Source organism: Esox lucius, chromosome 15, assembly GCF_011004845.1.
Source record: "Esox lucius isolate fEsoLuc1 chromosome 15, fEsoLuc1.pri, whole genome shotgun sequence".
Lineage (NCBI taxonomy): Eukaryota > Metazoa > Chordata > Actinopteri > Esociformes > Esocidae > Esox > Esox lucius.
Window position 1 is genome coordinate 2442332 of NC_047583.1, and position 17338 is coordinate 2459669.

Here is a 17338-nt window from a genome sequence, read left to right on the forward strand (position 1 = left end):
TTGATTCCTCTATTTGTGCATTTATTTAAGGGAAAAACATGTAAATTCACCAACAATTATTTAAAAATGACAAACACTGTTATAAATACAACATTTATAACAACAGTCATGCTACAGTACATACCATTGGTCTATACAGCCCTGAGATCTTCCATCTGATAATTAATGGCTATTTAATTCTATGGCTTATAGGTCCTGTCCAAATGAGAAATATTAGCCCATGTTTTCCTCCAGCCTTCAGAAATATTTAATTCTGAACAGATAATCATAGTAAACATTACCATTGTAACAAAAAAAATGAACTAACAGCCTTATCTTATATTGCCTAAAGGGGCTTCATCAATACAAGATTCTAAGGCAGCTTTACCCAGAGTATCAGAGGAAGACAAATATAATATACTACACAGCTTCTAAACCTCAAACCTGTTAAGGTTGTTAATTTCATTCAGAAACTCCTTGTAATTTATATTGTTTTCTGAATTAGATGCAATATTAGGCAGACTGTTAAGTGGGGTTCAAAAGTATGTATTTACACAGTGAAATTCTGTCCCACTCCTTTAGGTTTTGAAATCATACTGTCATCTTTAATTTGAATGTATTTTCATCCCCAGTGGGTGAAATGCTTAGAAATTACAAATGTTGTACATAGTCCCCAAAAAAGTATTTGGACACATTAATGTGTATTATAGTGAGATGTTTTAGTATTTGATCCCATATTCCTAACAGACAATGCCTGTACCAAACTTGCAACTGTATTTCTCAGATTATTTTAGCTCAATAATAATGTACAGCTAAGGTATCATTATTGAGTGAATGTTTTACTGTAAAATGTACTATTCACACAGAGGCTAATGTAAATACAGATATACCTCCAGTTATTTTTAATGGTAAGAGGCGAGGATGTGTGCGCACAGAGAACCCAAAATAAATCTGGAATGATTATTTAAAACATTACAAATAGCAAAGATCATACCCAACAGATGATTGCACACATTAAAAATATGACAGGGGAGGGTAGTGGTTTATGCCCTTGTAATTCACCATTCATGATACGTTCGGCTTCATGTCTTTGTATTCTATACAAATTATTTTGTACAGGACACATACTGCAAATTATTCAAACTAGTTTGTAAAGTGAGAGGTTTTGAGGGATTCATTGTGTGCTTTCATGGGACCAAATACACAACTATCCACTAATTCAATACATCAATTTGGAATTTGCCTAAATACTTTTGGTAACCTGAATAGGATAGGGACATACAGAAAGTGACGTAATTTCTAAACGGTTCTGTAATAAATGGATGAACATGCATTAATTCAAGATGACAGTCTGCATTTCAACCTCACATTCACTGAGTCATATCAATCTAAAGTGCCAGAGTACACAGCCTAGAGGTTAAAAATGTCACTGTCCACACACTTGAATCTCATGGCATATATAGAAACAGTGGCTGGTCAAAAAATAAACACCCATTTCCAAGTCTTCACATTTTAGCACCTTACATTTAAAAGTAAGAATGGACTAGCTTAATCGTTTTACTTAAAGATTCAACTAAACAGACTACACATCTTCAATGAGAAAGAACACCATAGAATAATCTAATTGATAATAAAATAAATCCTAGATGTGCATGTTGTTACAACCCGGAGTTCAAACTTGGTAAAAGCACATTTGCTAGCCATTAAGCTGTGAATAATTTTAAATTACATTCTAACAACTTTGCACAAGTCTTGGGGCAACACAGGCCCATTGTTGAACTTGTGCAAGCCTGGTGAATGTGATTAGGAGTCATCAAGGGAAAGCAATATTTAAAGCATAGCTTTAAGTCAGGTCTGACATTAGACATCCTAAAAAGCTATTATGTTGTTTTTGGCAGAAGTGATGGTATTGTTTTACATGCAAGTAATATAGCAGACATCCTCAGCGACATACATGAGTGACTGCATACATTTTAATCCGGTCCCCAGTGGGTATCAAACCCACTGCCCCGGCATTGCAAGCCCCAGGCTCTACCAACCATGGCAATTGTAAAAAAATAAATAATATCCAGAGTCATGTTTTTTCTTTTAGGCCTGAGGCAGGTTTTCCTATAACTTTTTACCTGGGCTTTGCTTCTTTTCTTTCTTTTTGATCCTGACACAATCTCAGTCTCTGCCAGTGAGGACCATACCCATAACATGATGCCCGATAACAATACTTCAAGTCACAAGGATTCCCTTGGTGTTGTTTTGGATTGAACCCAAAGCAGGCCATTACAGTGTTTTTGCCATGTTGTCTTATAGTCTTTTTTATTAGCTAGTTGTGGTGATTGGGTGATTTAGAAAAGAAAAGGGTATTTCTTCTTTACCCATGCAGGCCAGGAATGAGCAGAGAAACTACCTATGCCTTTGTATAATGGTGACAGCATCATGTTCAGCACTTTCCCCATCTTACTCACTTTCAGTAGTCAGTTATGCATGAAATGCCCTAAAATATATAGGAGATGATCAAAGCCCATGTAAAAGTCGGGAAAGTTGCCTAACCCTGGAAAACTAATGTCCCCAACCTCACATAGAGATGCACACAATTCATACAGCCTCATTTAGTAAACTTTGCACATGTTCTAAAACCTTTCTTATGCTTCTGTAAACAATTCTGTAGAGTTAGGTTGTTATTTTCTCTGGGAAAGATTGTTATTTGCTAAGGGGGGGGGGGTGCGAGGGGGTTTAGTAATTGCATATGGTTGCCTTGCCTCATCTCAAATGACTCCTTGTGGTACTGTTAGGCTCAATCGAGGTAGAAACCCAGGGAAGGCACTTTGGTATTCCAGTCCAGATTTTGGCTGAGCTTGTTTGAGTGAGCCCCATAATAAGAACCAGAATGTCATAGGAGGTGCTGAAGCCAGACCTTAATCACAAATTGGATATGAAAAACTTGAGGAGAACAGGATAAAAAGTAAAACATTGAACACCATAAGTGTCATAAGACTATGCAAGGTGTGTAGATGCATGCAACTGTATCCATCCAACTTGGGTTTTACAGAACTAAAACATAACGTCTAATGAACATCTTCAAGTCAATTAACCTGGCTATTAAAGAATTGGAAAAATCTCAGGTCAGACTCTGGACTGTAAGAAAACATAATAGTAACCTTTCACCCACATCAGAAAATTGGGTCCAGTGATTAGACGTCATCAGGGAACTTGAACTTGGCATACACGATGAGCATGACCATCGACATGACAATGCAAAGGGATCCGACCACCAAGTAAGCCACACCCAGGAAATCATTCTTGCCGCCCATCCAGGACACGTTGCTCAAGACGACCTTCTTCCTCCCATTGAAGCTCATCACAGGATAGTCTGGAGAACGGGTGTGTCAAGGCCAAACAGAACATTGAACAGTGCCACCGGAGTGACCACCCAACTTAGCATTCACACCTGAGTTACAGACCACACGACAGCAACTCTGAGTGAGCGCACTGAACTGAAATGTATGTTTGTGGCACATGTCAAATAGTTCCCCTGTAATTAGGCTCGGCCAACACTTTTTTTTTTACTGTAAAATGATTAACATTGATTGAGCTGTTGTGTTGGTCACACAAGAGTAATCTTTGCGTAGGTAATTTGTCTAAACTAGCATTAGCATTTTTTTCACAACCACCATGAGAGAAGTTGTAGTAACACACTGACATTCTCTCCTGTTTGAAGAGCCTCACCCAACATGTAAAACCAGTTGAGCAGAAATGCAGAAACGACTGAGATAAAATCTGTTGTAACACGAGACAATCCCCACAGGAGTGGAATACAACACACATTGAAATATTATTTAAAATCCCAGCATTTTGTGTTAAAGCTTCCAAATTCAGTACGTTCTCTCTGTTGATGGGAACAATTGGATTAAATATTAACTCACAGCAATGGTCATGAAATTTCATAAACTGACATTGTAAGGATACTGTAGGCTATTTCAATAGTGTAGTTTCCTGGAGGCAGTCCACTGGCGTAGTCAGGGCCTGTGATTCGTCGGTACAGCTTCCTGAAGTTTGGCAGCGCGGCCCGCCTCATCCAAACCAGAAAGTCTTGGTTCAAGAAGCCGTTGTTGGATTTGTCAGTGAGGTCCAGCTCAAAAACCGGCTTGGACCAAAAGGGGGGCTTCACAGTCCCTTTGAGAGGAATGCTAACACAAGTTAATCTAGAGCAACATCCACATTTAAGAACAGTGTGTTAAGGCGTGGAAGACAGGTTCACGGATGAGACACTGTGTACAGTAATGCAAAGGCGTCTGGATTAAAATAATCACCATTGAATGCGTTTCTTAGTGGGTCAGAAGTAGGGTTTCTGAATTTGATGTTGTAGTCCGACCACCAAGCTATTCCTCTGCCATCCAAGGGAACAGTCTTTGACCCATTCACCAGCTGGTACAGATTAAAGGTGTCTTTTTTTCCCCCCAAGGAAGAGAAATTAAATATATGTTACTACTGTAACAGATCTACACAGTACAGTAGATTATAGAAGGATCTTATAGCGTTGTGTGATTAATGAATTTGGATGAACGTACCATTGAACATGCTGTTAGCAGATATTCCACAGGGTACAATTGGGTTGTTGTTGACATCATATTGATAGGGAGTGCAGACGGCTAGGGGGGACTGAGGGGGGAAAGGGAGGGAACAGTAGATGAGTCACTAAACACGGTGCATTTCCTCCACGACTGGTCACACAATCCCACGTTTTCTCACCGTAAAATAATAAGTGTCCCCTGAAAGCTGGTTGTCATCCCTTGAGGCCCCAAATTTGCGGTAGCTCTGGAAGTAATTGGACAAACCATAGTAGAAATACACAGTACCCTGAAAAACAAGTGTTCCGTTAGATGCAGCTCACATATGATAAGACACCGCACTTCTGTGCTAATCAAAACAGGTGGAGGAGTACATCCTGAGGAACATTACCGGAAAAGTCTCATTGAGAGTGAAGTACAGGTTGCACACACAGTTTGGTAATGTGCCGGCAGAGCACTTGTAGCAGTCGGAAGTGGTCTCTACCCCAGTGTAATCCATCTGTGCCAACAGACATGCAGCCGTGAATTAAATATTGATTAGTACTCATCACAATTCACACCTTCATTACGCTGTGTGCCAGACACAATCACCTCCCACCTCACAAATGTCAGATGAGATCGTTAACAAATTTGTGAACGGATAGCAACAGTGGTAGAGGACACACGGAATAACTCAAGAGTTACTTGCAGCGTGCAATTCAATCTAGTGAATATGGCACTGAGCAAAGGCATTGGCAAACTTCATAACTAAACTGAGAACAGGTAACTGGCCAAGATTACCATCCACACAAATGGACAAAAGCTACTGTATCATCTGAAACTAAACATCTTTTTTTTTTTTTTCTCCCAAAGTTAATCTACATCGGTGACGCTCACCTCCAGCACCGTTATGTTCCGTGAGGTGAGGAAGAGCGCGACGCCTATGCCGATGAAGGCCAGGCCGATGAGCACGAAGCCTGGGATAACGATGCCGGCAGACAGGATGGGCTGCCAGGCCGGGAGCCTCTGCTGGGTGAAGGCTGTGTTGTCGGGCCTGTTGGCCGTTTCTAGCTCCTTCTTCGGCATTCCTCCCTCCCGATATGGATAGCCTTTATTGAGGTTTTATCCAGGTGAGACTGGACCAACAGCAAGTGTCATGCAGGATGTCCTAAGAATAACACACATATCAACAAATAGAAAACAATCTAGCAGGATGGCCTGCTGGACAGTTGCACTGACATGGACATGATTGCAGGCCCTGTGTTTTGAATGTGACATGGTTGGCTTTTAATCTTTTTCGAAGCCCACTATTTTAATGGATACAGCACATTCCCAGAAACCTGCTTACATTTTGTGTAATTTCCATTTCTGGAAAAGGACAACCCTTTAGAATACAGATTGCCCATCAAATTGTTTAAATGATCAGAGGTAACCCAAGAAGGTTACTTATTTATTGATATCTCAAGTGACCAAAATTAATACCAAGGTTTAAAAAACACGACTGACATTTGGGCAAATTATTATACTACTAAGGCCTACAACCACACACAAATGTATCATGTTTGCCTCAAACATGTTACTCGAAAATACTCGAAATGACTATTTCCTTACATAAAATAATAAGAATTTTCTTATTACAGGGGCTAGATTTCAAAATGTAACATAAGTATAGCCTATTACAAAATAGTACAATTGGGAGTAAATATTTTTGATAAAACACAACGCTGAACTGCGAAGACAATTCCGTGTGCCAGTAGCTTACGTTTGTTCAGACAATGAAATACCACTTCACGCATAAATGTTAAAACAAAAACTGCATAGGCTACTTACCCGCTTCACCGAAAAATAACAATCGTTTTCTATAATTAGATTAGTTTAGAAGGTCTTCCTACAGTGTTGTAGCGTAATACAATAAAACAGGAACTGCTCAGCAGAGAACACCTTTACCTGTTCCTTCCTACCTTTTTACCTCGTCTGCCTGCCCGTGTTTTAAGATTTTGTCACGCGAGGGCGGTGGTAGGTTGGTGGTATAACCAGGTATAACACGGGGATTTCTCAATACATCTTACGTCCTCTTTCCTCCCTCCTCTCGCCTCCTTTGAAATAAGCTCGAGGTGAGGCGGCGGCAGCGGCGCAACCGGAGACGGAAGAGGAAGCTGAGATAGCAGGCAACATAATATTTTTCTGTTTTATTATTTGTCATTACTAAAATAAGTATAAGATAACAGTGCATTTTAGGTGTATACATTGTCAAATTTGCATTAAATCACTAAACTTTTTTTTTTATAGCTACATTTAAGGGATTAATATAACTTCAATTGAACTCGGCAGACCAAGGAAACATTTTCATGAATGTTTATTTTTTTAATGGGGTGAGAGCTATACAACATACTGTACATATTCCACATTATGGTCTTTTAAAATAACACCATAAATTACATGTTTTGCAAATCTTTGGGAGTGCAAACCAATGATGGACAGAAGCCCAAAATGTCAGGTTGAAGATGCAGGCGAAAGATACATGGTCGGCAGTCTCTATATAATATTTCATTTTGATCTAGGTTAAAACAAAGCCTCAGGAATTCATGGAAAGGATAGATATTGTTTAAAATCGTTGGCTTTAGGGGGATGGGAAAGTTTCAAGTTATTTGTTCTTACACTGAACAAAACTATAAACGCAAAACTTTTGTTTTTGCCCCCATTTATCATGAGCTGAACTCAAAGATCAAATACTTTTTCTATGTACACAAAAGGCTGATTTTTTGCAAATATTGTTCACAAATCTGTGCAAATCTGTGTTAGTGAGCACTTATACTTTGCAGAGATAATCCATCCAGCTCACAGGTGTGGCATATCAAGATGCTGATTAGACAGCATGATTATTGCACAGGTGTGCCTTAGGCTGGCCACAATAAAAGGCCACTGTAAAATTGTTCTGAGGGAGCGTGCAATTGGCATGCTGGCAGCAGGAATGTCCACCAGAGCTGTTGCCCATTAATTTAATGGTAATTTCTCTACCATAAGCCGTCTCCAAAGGTGTTTCAGAGAATTTGGCAGTACATCCAACCGGTTTCACAACCGCAGACCACATGTAACCACACCAGCCCAGGACCTCCACATCCAGCATCTCCACCGTCTGAGACCAGCCACCCGGACATAACCAACTGTTTGCATAACCAAAGAATTTATGCACAAACTGTCAGAAACCGTCTCAGGGAAGCTCATCTGCATGCTCGTCGTCTTCATCGGGGTCGCGACCTGACTGCAGTTCGTCGTCGTAACCGACTTGAGTGAGCATATGCTCACATTCGATGGCGTCTGGCACTTTGGAGAGGTGTTCTCTTCACGGATGAATCCCGGTTTTCACTGTACAGGGCAGATGGCGTGTGTGGCCTTTGTGGGTGAGCGGTTTGCTGATGTCAAAGCTGAAAACATCCCAGTTCTTGCATGGCCAGCATACTCACCGGACATGTCACCCATTGAGCATGTGGAATGGGATGCTCTGGATCAGCGTATACGACAGTGTGTTCCAGGTCCTGCCAATATCCAGCAATTTCACACAGCAATTGAAGAGGAGTGGACCAACGTTCCACAGGCCACAATCAACAACCTGATCAACTCTATGTGAAGGAGATGTGTTGCACTGTGTGAGGCAAATTGTGGTCACACCAGATACTGACTGGTTTTCGGACCCCCCCGGCCCACCCCCAATACAGTAAAACTGCACATTTTAGAGTGGCCTTTTATTGTGGCCAGCCTAAGGCACACCTATGCAATAATCATGCTGTCTAATCAGCATCTTGATATGCCACACATGAATTGAAATGGACTGATTTATTACTTGGTCTGAGGGACTAGAGATCCTCTACCAAGCAATTTGGACACATTTATTTTGACATACTGACTCAAGAACATTAGCATTCTTCATTGAGAAGGAAGACATCATTGGTGTTGTGTGTTGAAGACAGAGCTTTTGATTAATTATGGGCTTAGGAATTGCATGAATAACTTTCTGAATGCCACGGAAAGCGAGTCATTTTGATGACATGGGACACGTTAGTACATGCATGACATAATAGTACAACATTTTTGGGGATCCTTTTTGCTCCCCAGCTCCAATTTCACACCCAAGAGGCAAAACATCACAGACCACACATCTTCAAGTTTATCTGTGCCCTATTGAGCAGAGTTGTGTAGGTGTTCAGCCATCGATGGCCTGCAAATAGAAATAATCTTCAAGCCTCTCTGTATGAGACCCTTTACTCCATTAGTCATCGTCTGAACAATGTCTGGAGTGAACAGTGCTTGTCTTGTGTGAGAAGGATAGTTGTCCTGGATCGGTGGGGACCGGCACAGCCACTAGGTGCTAGGACATCACCACCATCAACTAGAAGGCCCTGTTGGTCAGGGAGCTATTTGTAGTGGACCCAGAATGGAATAGCACATTTCCTTAGTCTGGATTTAGGACTTACTCTGCCTATGCAAAAACTGGACAGATAATAATGATAAAAAAAAGAGTAATTCCTTTCGCCATGAATAAAGAACACAATGGCCCCAGACAGTCTTATTAGAAACAAAAGTCTGTGGTTTCCAGCAACCTTTGAATCTATTGGATAAGGACTCCCATGGGATCTGTCATGATATAATCTGGATCTCTCGCGTATCCTGTCCTCGATGTACCTATTATGTTTTTCAAAAATACTTGAGGAGAGGGCTCATCAGGTAACAGAATAAATTGAGAATTCCCCAATCCTGGAAAAAATTTTTACCTCCTTGATGATTGTCAATATCCAAAACTAATCGTTGCTTTCAGAAGACCACAGACGTTAGCCTCCTTAACCAATAGCATGACAGTGAGGGGCGGGTCATATTACTCAACGGGAGGACGATTTGCCTTTGTGTTGACAAATTGCGGAGATCTAGAGGTATCTACTTACAATTCTTATTGTATTTGTTCCGTTTGTTTCTAGCGTCCACATGATTGCTTGAATAGAGAAATGCAATTGTATGTGATGGATTTACAGTGTTTTTACGTGTAGTTGTTTTACGTTTACTAGCATACAGACGCGATTCACCTGCTCAGTGTGACTCATTGTTAGCCTGTTTGCTAGCTAGTTAGCTAGCTAAAGAGTGCTGAACTCGTGAGTCCGATGTCAGTAACGTTAATAGGTATACCGTTTATATAACTAGCTAACTACTATATATATATGTATGTGTATATATAAAACAACGCAAATCCGCGTTGTTAGATCAGATAAGATTAATGTTGCCAGTGGATTCATAAAATGGCTAATGCTAACTATTTAAGTTAGCGGCATGATTTCGCCAGGCAGATGGCTTGCAATGAATTGGGCTGAGTGACTGCTGCAGTCAGTCTCGTCTGCCCCTATATTTTCTAACGAAACCACCGAAAAAGGCAAATGAAACAAGTATGTTAATTTAGATTGCTCGCTTGCCTACTTGTAGTTTTCCATATGTACATTTGGAAATCGAGGCGTAACTAGCTAGTTAAGGAATAGCGATGTATGATAATGAATAAGCTAGCTAACTTAGCTCGCTAGCCAGCTAATTACTTTTAGCTAGCTAACAACAAGCTAGTACGTGTAAATAAGGCAGGACATTTTTGGCTGCTGGCTAAGTAGGGTAGCTAGACAATTCCTAGCTGCTGTTCCTGACCATATTTCTGATTCTGTCTTTATTTCTTAGTGTTTGAATGGATATTACCAGGTGCCCGGAGAAATGGGTAAAACAAGACAAGGTTATTTTGAAGCCTCCTTACATTTGTTACATATATCACATCATGCACATCTGTCGACGCACCTAGCTAGTGCACTTTAATACATACTTAATTTAGCTAGGTTGCTAGGTACGTTAGGCTCGCAACCATTTTAGCGAATGGCAGGTGGATTTAAAGTCTCAACAGTAAGTAGATATCAGTATTTACTTTAGCTGTTTTTTTTTTTTTTAGAACTAGCTAGAGTTCAGAGTCTGTATTCAAAGGGAGAAATGACTGACAACAGTAATTTTTAAGTCGAAGAAGTTATAAAACCTGAAATACATTTACGGTAGCTATACATATATATCGTTTCTGGGAAAGGGTTGTTGACCATGCAAACATAATACACGATTTCTAGAAACTACTGTATAGTTAGTTGTATTTCTTTCCATACCTTACCTATTGTTTCTTAACTGCATTAGCTGTAATCGTTTTGCCTTGCCGTGAAAAAACACATTTTGTCTTGTTCTGAACGTCTGATCATCGTCATATCATTCTCCTTACACTGAAATGTTGCGAAAATGCGACGCTGTATAACCGTTTACTATTTTAAACCACAACGCATCCACTTTTTGAAAATACATCAACACTGGCAATCATTGAGCACGGCTCTTCAACTCTGGTCCAAAGTTCAGAACGAGTGTATATTGTAGGACATTGTATTTGTTGATCTCACCTGGTCCCCCACGTTTGAAAATGTCGCTGATAACGAGGACGGAAAAAAAACCAAGTACAGTGCCTTGAAAAAGTATTTGCCCCCTGTTTGTTTTTAATTGTGCATATTTTTTAATTGAATTTGCTCATATCTTGTTGTAGCAACATGTAGAGTGGGAGAATGACACCAAAGTTTGGTGCTTGTTTAATTTGTTTGGTGTGCTAAGTAATCAAATATGCAACCTTCAGGTGTGAAAAAGTTATTGCCCCCTAGTTAACTCAACCTAATGAAAGGGATTATTTGGGTCAGGTGTTTGAATACCATGGCAAACAATCAAGCCTGATTTGGGACAGCCCTGTCCAATATAAATGTGACTAACTTTGGTCATCAGTTAGCATGCACGTTCCAAAACAACACCATGCCACGAGCAAAAGAAATACCAGAACACCTCCGGAAAACAGTTGTCTACGCATACCAGTCTGGAAAGGGTTACAAAGCCATTTCTAAGGCTCTATGCATCCATCGAACCACAGTCAGAGCCATACTGTCCAAATGGAGAAGGTTCGGCACAGTAGTAAATTTTCCTAGAAGTGGCCGTCCTGCTAAAAGAGCAGTGTGTAAAACTAATGATGTCACAAAGAACCCTAGAATCACGTCTGGGGATCTAAAGGTTTCTCTCACCCCAGCTAAGGTCAGTGTTCATTCCATCAGAGAAATCTTCAGAAGAATAACAGGCTGTTTGGAAGCTGTCGCATAGCTAAGTCGAGCAGAGAGACAAAAATACAAAACATAGAGGAAAGTCAGCATCAGAATGGTTAAAGAACATATACGTTTTTAGAAAGCTAAAATCAAAACACTATGAGATGTGGCTGGACCTGTAATCCACTGAGGTCCCTGAGTTAAAGCAGTTCTGCATGGAGGAGTGGGCCAAAATTCCTCTATGGCTCTGTGAGAGACTGATTAATAACTAGGCTATGTGAGGCGTTTTGTTACAGTAACTTGTTTTTCAGTCTCAGGGGACAGTTACTTTTTCACACACTAGCCTTGTGATATGGAACATTCCTTTAACGAATGAATTTGTGATATTTAGTAGTTAAAAAAAAAATCAGTTTCCCTTTATCCAAAATTAGGTTTTGGTTTTAGGTCTGATACCATTCAGTTTCCAGAAATAGTCCAAACCCAAATCCTGTATTTTGTCCGTCCTGGCTTGGAGTTGAATAGCCCTGTCCTAAAGCCTCCCATCGCAAACCAAAACTGGAACCGTGAATGGAATTGGCCCATGTTAATTGTTGTGGTTCTTCTTTCTAGGAGAGGACTCTGTCTTCCTCCATAATGCTGTCAAGTAAGAAATCAGACACTGGCTCGTCTGCCTCGTCCGCCTCCTCGGCAGCCGGGGGATCTGAGCGGGCCCCAGAGGCCCATGCTGCAACCCAAGCAGGGGCCCCTGCTTCAGCCACCGGCTCCATGGAGATCAAGAAGAAGGAGCGGGCCTCTCCTAGCGGGGAGCCTGGCGGGCCCCCGATGTCCCATCCTCCAGGTCCCGGCGGTGTGGACCCAGACACAGCCGAGGGCCGCAGGACAAGCCGCCGCAAGCGGTCAAAAGTAAGCAACCTATAACACCTGCTCCCCCGATCTTAGAGAGAAATGGGATAAGTGACTAAAATCATTGGCCCCCATCGGCCTTCGACTAGGGGCAGGTGCCCCAGGCCAAGATACACATTGACTATTCAGTTAATGCAGTGATTATAGTATTGAATGTATTAGTAGGGCCATCAAGTTAGTATAGTATGCAGTAGTTTGGCTATCTAATCAGTGTTGAAGAGCAGCCCAGGGAGCTTGATCTCTTTCCTCATCTCAGGTGAGCCGGAACATGGTTTTAATGGAGCGTTTATTGTGCCTCTTGTTGCAGGTGGAGTACCGCGAGATGGACGAGAGCCTGGCCAATTTGTCAGAGGACGAATACTACTCGGAGGAGGAGCGAAACGCCAAGGCAGAGAAAGAACGCAAGCAGGTGATCCCGCCACCGGCGCCCCCTGTGGAGGAGGAGGTGGACAGCGATCCGGAGGAGCCTTCTGGTGAGTGTGAGTCGGACTGTGCGAAAGGGCGTGCCTGCGAGTGTGAGTGTCACATTGGGCAGTGAAAGGTGTGTGTGTATGTTTTGAGACAGGCGGTGAGGGTGGACTGTGTGTGTGTGTGTGTGTGTGTGCTTTCCAGGTGTGGAGGGAGCTGCATTCCAGAGCCGCCTGCCCCACGACCGCATGACTTCCCAGGAGGCCGCCTGCTTCCCGGACATCATTGGTGGGCCACAGCAGACGCAGAAGGTGTTCCTGTACATCCGCAACCGCACGGTAAGGGCTTTCATTTTACCGTAGCGCTCCGGAATGGCAAAACCTTAGCTGCCACAGTAAGGAGCACAGATGGAGACCCTGGTCTCTTATACAGCTGGGTCCTGCGCATAAATGTTTACATGTGCAGTGATTAAAAACAAACAGGAAAACAAAGACCTGACAAGACGTGAATCGCATTTTCCTGGTATATAGATAATCTGTTGCGTTACAACACTGTTGGGTGATTGAGCTCTTGGTGTTAATGTATTACTGTGCGACTCGAGAAGCTCACGGTCTTCCTAGTCGGAAGCGACCAATGAATCCCGGCCCCATGAGCGCCTTCAGAGTGCGTGTGGCCTTCAGAGTGCGTGTGGCCTTCAGAGTGCGTGTGGCCTTCAGAGTGCGTGTGGCCTTCAGAGTGCGTGTGGCCTTCAGAGTGCGTGTGGCCTTCAGAGTGCGTGTGGCCTTCAGAGTGCGTGTGGCCTTCAGAGTGCGTGTGGCCTTCAGAGTGCGTGTGGCCTTCAGAGTGCGTGTGGCCTTCAGAGTGCGTGTGGCCTTCAGAGTGCGTGTGGCCTTCAGAGTGCGTGTGGCCTTCAGAGAGGGAGAGCCACAACATGCACTTCTGGAGGGGATCATTGAATGATAATTTACACCGGAAAAAGACAGCAAATCAGTTTTTCTTTTTCTTTTCTTTTTTTCAATTTTTTTGTTCACACGCAAGTTTACATCGCAACTGCTAGCGCTGCGTGCGCATTCATTTAGTGTGTTATTGTGTATGGGGGGGGGTTGGCTGACAAAATGAGTAGCTGGTAGATTTTGAATATATGGCACAAGTTAACTTGATTCCCTGCTTAAAAGAGTGAAGTACTTTTAAGGTTGCAAACTAAGTCAGTGCACTTAACAATCTGCAGAATCACGGCTTATTTAAACAAATTGCTCCTTAGCATATTACTGCCTATCCAAGGACTGACAAAGGCATTTGTTCGTTTTAAGAGTTAAATCCCTTAACTACCTTATTTACTACATTTATTTTAGACAATTACAAAAAGGGAATGTGTATCAGATTTATTTTGGAGTATTTTTTCATTAAAATACATAGAAAGATACCCTGACATACATTTTATTATTTAATCTATTGGGAATGGCCGATGGTGGTCTGGGAATTTAGGTATTAGCCAATAATTTTTTCAATCTATGTTTGCCCACTGACAAAGAAATTATCAGTCTATAATTTTAATGGTATGTTTATTTGAACAGTGAGAGACAGAATAACAACAACAAAAATCCAGGAAAACACATGTTAAATTGATTTGCATTTTAACGCCTGAAATAAGTATTCGACCCCTCTGCAAAACATGACTTAGTACCTGGTGGCAAAACCCTTGTTGGCAATCAGAGGTCAGATGTTTCTTGTAGTTGGCCACCAGGTTTGCACACATCTCAGGAGGGATTTTGTCCCACTCCTCTTTGCAGATCTTCTCCAAGTCATTAAGGTTTCGAGGCTGGCGTTTGGCAACTCGATCCTTCAGCTCCTTCCACAGATTTTCTATGGGATTAAGATCAGGAGACTGGCTAGGCCACTCAAGGACCTTAAGGTGTTCTTGAGCCACTCCTTTGTTGCCTTGGCCGTGTGTTTTGGGTCATTGTCATGCTGGAATACCCATCCACAACCCATTTTCAATGCCCTGGCTGAGGGAAGGAGTTTCTCACCCAGGATTTGATGGTACATGGGCCCTGTACATCGTCCCTTTGATGCAGTGAAATTGTCTCCTTAGCAGAAAAACACCCCCAAAGCATAATGTTTCCACCTCCATGTTTGACGTTGGGATGGTGTTCTTGGGGTCATAGGCAGCATTCCTCCTCCAAACACAGTTGAGTTGATGCCAAATAGCTTTATTTTGGTCTCATCTGACCACAACACTTTTACCCAGTTCTCCTCCGAATCATTCAGATGTTCGTTTGCAAACTTCAGACGGGCCTGTACATGTGTTTCTTGAGCAAAGGGACCTTGCGGGCGCTGCAGGATTTGTCCTTCACGGCGTAGTGTTACCAATTGTTTTCTTGGTGACTATGGTCCCAGCTGCCTTGAGATCATTGACAAGATCCTCCTGTGTATTTCTGGGCTGATTCCTCACCATTCTCATTGCAACTCCAGGAGGTGAGATCTTGCATGGAGCCCCAGACCAAGGGAGATTGACAGTTCTTTTGTGTTTCTTCCATTTGTGAATAATCGCACCAGCTGTTTTTACCTTCTCACCAAGCTGCTTGGCAATGGTCTTGTAGCCCATTCCAGCCTTGTGTAGGTCTACAATCTTGTCCCTGACATCTTGGACAGCTCTTTGGTCTTGGCCATGGTGGAGGGTTTGGAATCTGATTGCTTTTGTGGACAGAAGAATGTGCTCCTAAAAAAGACACCAGGGAACCAGAAATAAAATAAAATGCAAATCAATTTATGACATTTTTATGTTATTCTGTCTCTCACTGTTCAAATAAACCTACCATAAAAATTATATTCTCATTGGGCAAATGTAAAAAATCAGCTGGGGATCAAAATGTTTTCCCTCACAGTACTTCATTATCACAACTTGCTTCTGGAGAACAATGTAATTTTGTCCATGGTTCTGAGTTGGTGTATTCATAGTTTTCAGTCACGTGATTGCCTGACAGCCAGGCGGGCAAAACATTGTTAAAACATGACTGTTAAAACTTGGAATTGTATGGAGCTAGCGCACAAGCCGGTCAAATGTTCTACTTTTACAGCCCATGAGCGGTTAGATGACCTCACAAAACATGAAAAACAAAAGGTATGCAAACAAACTGCCAGTCTTAGGCACTCTTAGACCCATATACAGCCCCAGCGGCGTAACATAATTAAAAACGGTTGCATCCATGCCGGAGCTGATCTTTGGGGATGTGTACATGGTTATACCTCAAAGGTACAGACAACTATCTGAACATTCAATCAGGGTGGTTCAAAAACGCAATTGTTTAGGGGGTGAAGAAATTCTTCATTGTCAAAGCGAAGTTGAGTGCTAATTTACCTATGGCTGGTCAGTGTAGCTTAGTGCAGCCAGTATAACAGTGGGCGTTCCCATATGTAGGGGACATCACGTGAAAACTATCAATGCCTTTCCCCAGCTCCAACTTTGGCTTGATAACCCGAAGATCCAGCTGACGTTCGAAGCCACGGCGCAGCAGCTTGAAGCGCCGTACAACAGCGACACTGTGCTTGTCCATCGCATTCACAGTTATCTGGAGAGACACGGCCTCATCAACTTTGGCATCTACAAGAGAGTCAAGCCTCTACCAAGTGAGTGCATTAGACTCAGGGTGTCTGCCTGATACTGCCATGCATTCACACGTTTGGATAGTCACTCTCTCACACACACACACACACACACACACACACACACACACACACGTGTTTGGATAGTTACACACGTGCCAGTGGTACATCAAGCTATCAGCTTGAAGCATTACCTCAGACGTGACGCGTTTGGTATCGACTTGACAAAATGGCCTTGTGATTGTGAGCCACTTTGGTTACTGTGTCCGAGCAGCGAAGAAGACCGGGAAGGTGATCATCATTGGAGGGGGCGTGTCCGGGTTGGCGGCGGCGAGGCAGTTGCAGAGTTTCGGCATGGACGTGACGGTGCTGGAGGCCAGGGTGGGTGAACCGCATCCGCCAACATTAACGCCACAGGGATATTCTTGCTATATTTAAATATTTTCCGTTCGACATTTGGCGCACCTTTTAAATGAACCTTCATCTATCCTTTAGTTAATATGTTGATACTAATCATTAATATACAGCCTGTTTTGGAGCGCTGGTGATTCTGCTCTAGCCAGTTGAGCTCTAGCCCTGCTCTAGCCAGTTGAGCTCTAGCCCTGCTCTAGCCAGTTGAGCTCTAGCCCTGCTCTAGCCAGTTGAGCTCTAGCCCTGCTCTAGCCAGTTGAGCTCTAGCCCTGCTCTAGCCAGTTGAGCTCTAGCCCTGCTCTAGCCAGTTGAGCTCTAGCCCTGCTCTAGCCAGTTGAGCCCTAGCCCTCGTCTAGCCAGTTG

General features: G+C 42.5%; 2 protein-coding genes across 13 annotated transcripts in view; one reads left to right on the forward strand and one right to left on the reverse strand.

Annotated features, from left to right (window-relative positions):
• Positions 1-10782, reverse strand: tmem30b (transmembrane protein 30B). 6 transcript variants are annotated; one of them, XM_020054174.3, is made up of 9 exons: positions 6351-6607; positions 5418-5688; positions 4933-5040; positions 4723-4830; positions 4542-4632; positions 4284-4418; positions 3940-4146; positions 3143-3343; positions 1-2887 (listed from the first exon to the last, which is right to left on the reverse strand). In XM_020054174.3, the coding sequence occupies exons 2-8, from the start codon at positions 5604-5606 to the stop codon at positions 3165-3167; spliced, it is 1017 nt and encodes a 338-aa protein (XP_019909733.1). In that variant the 5' UTR covers positions 5607-5688; positions 6351-6607; the 3' UTR covers positions 1-2887; positions 3143-3164. The 6 variants fall into 6 exon arrangements, with proteins under 6 accessions (XP_019909733.1, XP_010877940.1, XP_034153179.1 ...); XM_010879638.5 differs by lacking the exon at positions 6351-6607 and adding an exon at positions 10696-10782 and having other exon boundaries at positions 1-3343; XM_034297288.1 differs by having other exon boundaries at positions 1-3343; positions 6490-6607.
• Positions 9344-17338, forward strand: part of kdm1a (lysine (K)-specific demethylase 1a) — a 19911-nt gene continuing 11916 nt past the window's right edge. The window contains exons 1-7 of one of the 7 annotated variants that reach the window (XM_020054173.2): positions 9370-9445; positions 10227-10278; positions 12260-12553; positions 12858-13032; positions 13166-13299; positions 16417-16588; positions 16839-16945. In XM_020054173.2, coding sequence (XP_019909732.1) covers positions 10234-10278; positions 12260-12553; positions 12858-13032; positions 13166-13299; positions 16417-16588; positions 16839-16945 — 927 coding nt within the window. In that variant the 5' untranslated portion in view covers positions 9370-9445; positions 10227-10233. Of the gene's footprint in view, positions 9446-10226; positions 10279-11269; positions 11643-12259; positions 12554-12857; positions 13033-13165; positions 13300-16416; positions 16589-16838; positions 16946-17338 lie in introns of those variants that run through there. The other 6 variants (XM_010879634.4, XM_020054172.2, XM_010879626.5 and 3 more) reach the window with 6 other exon arrangements.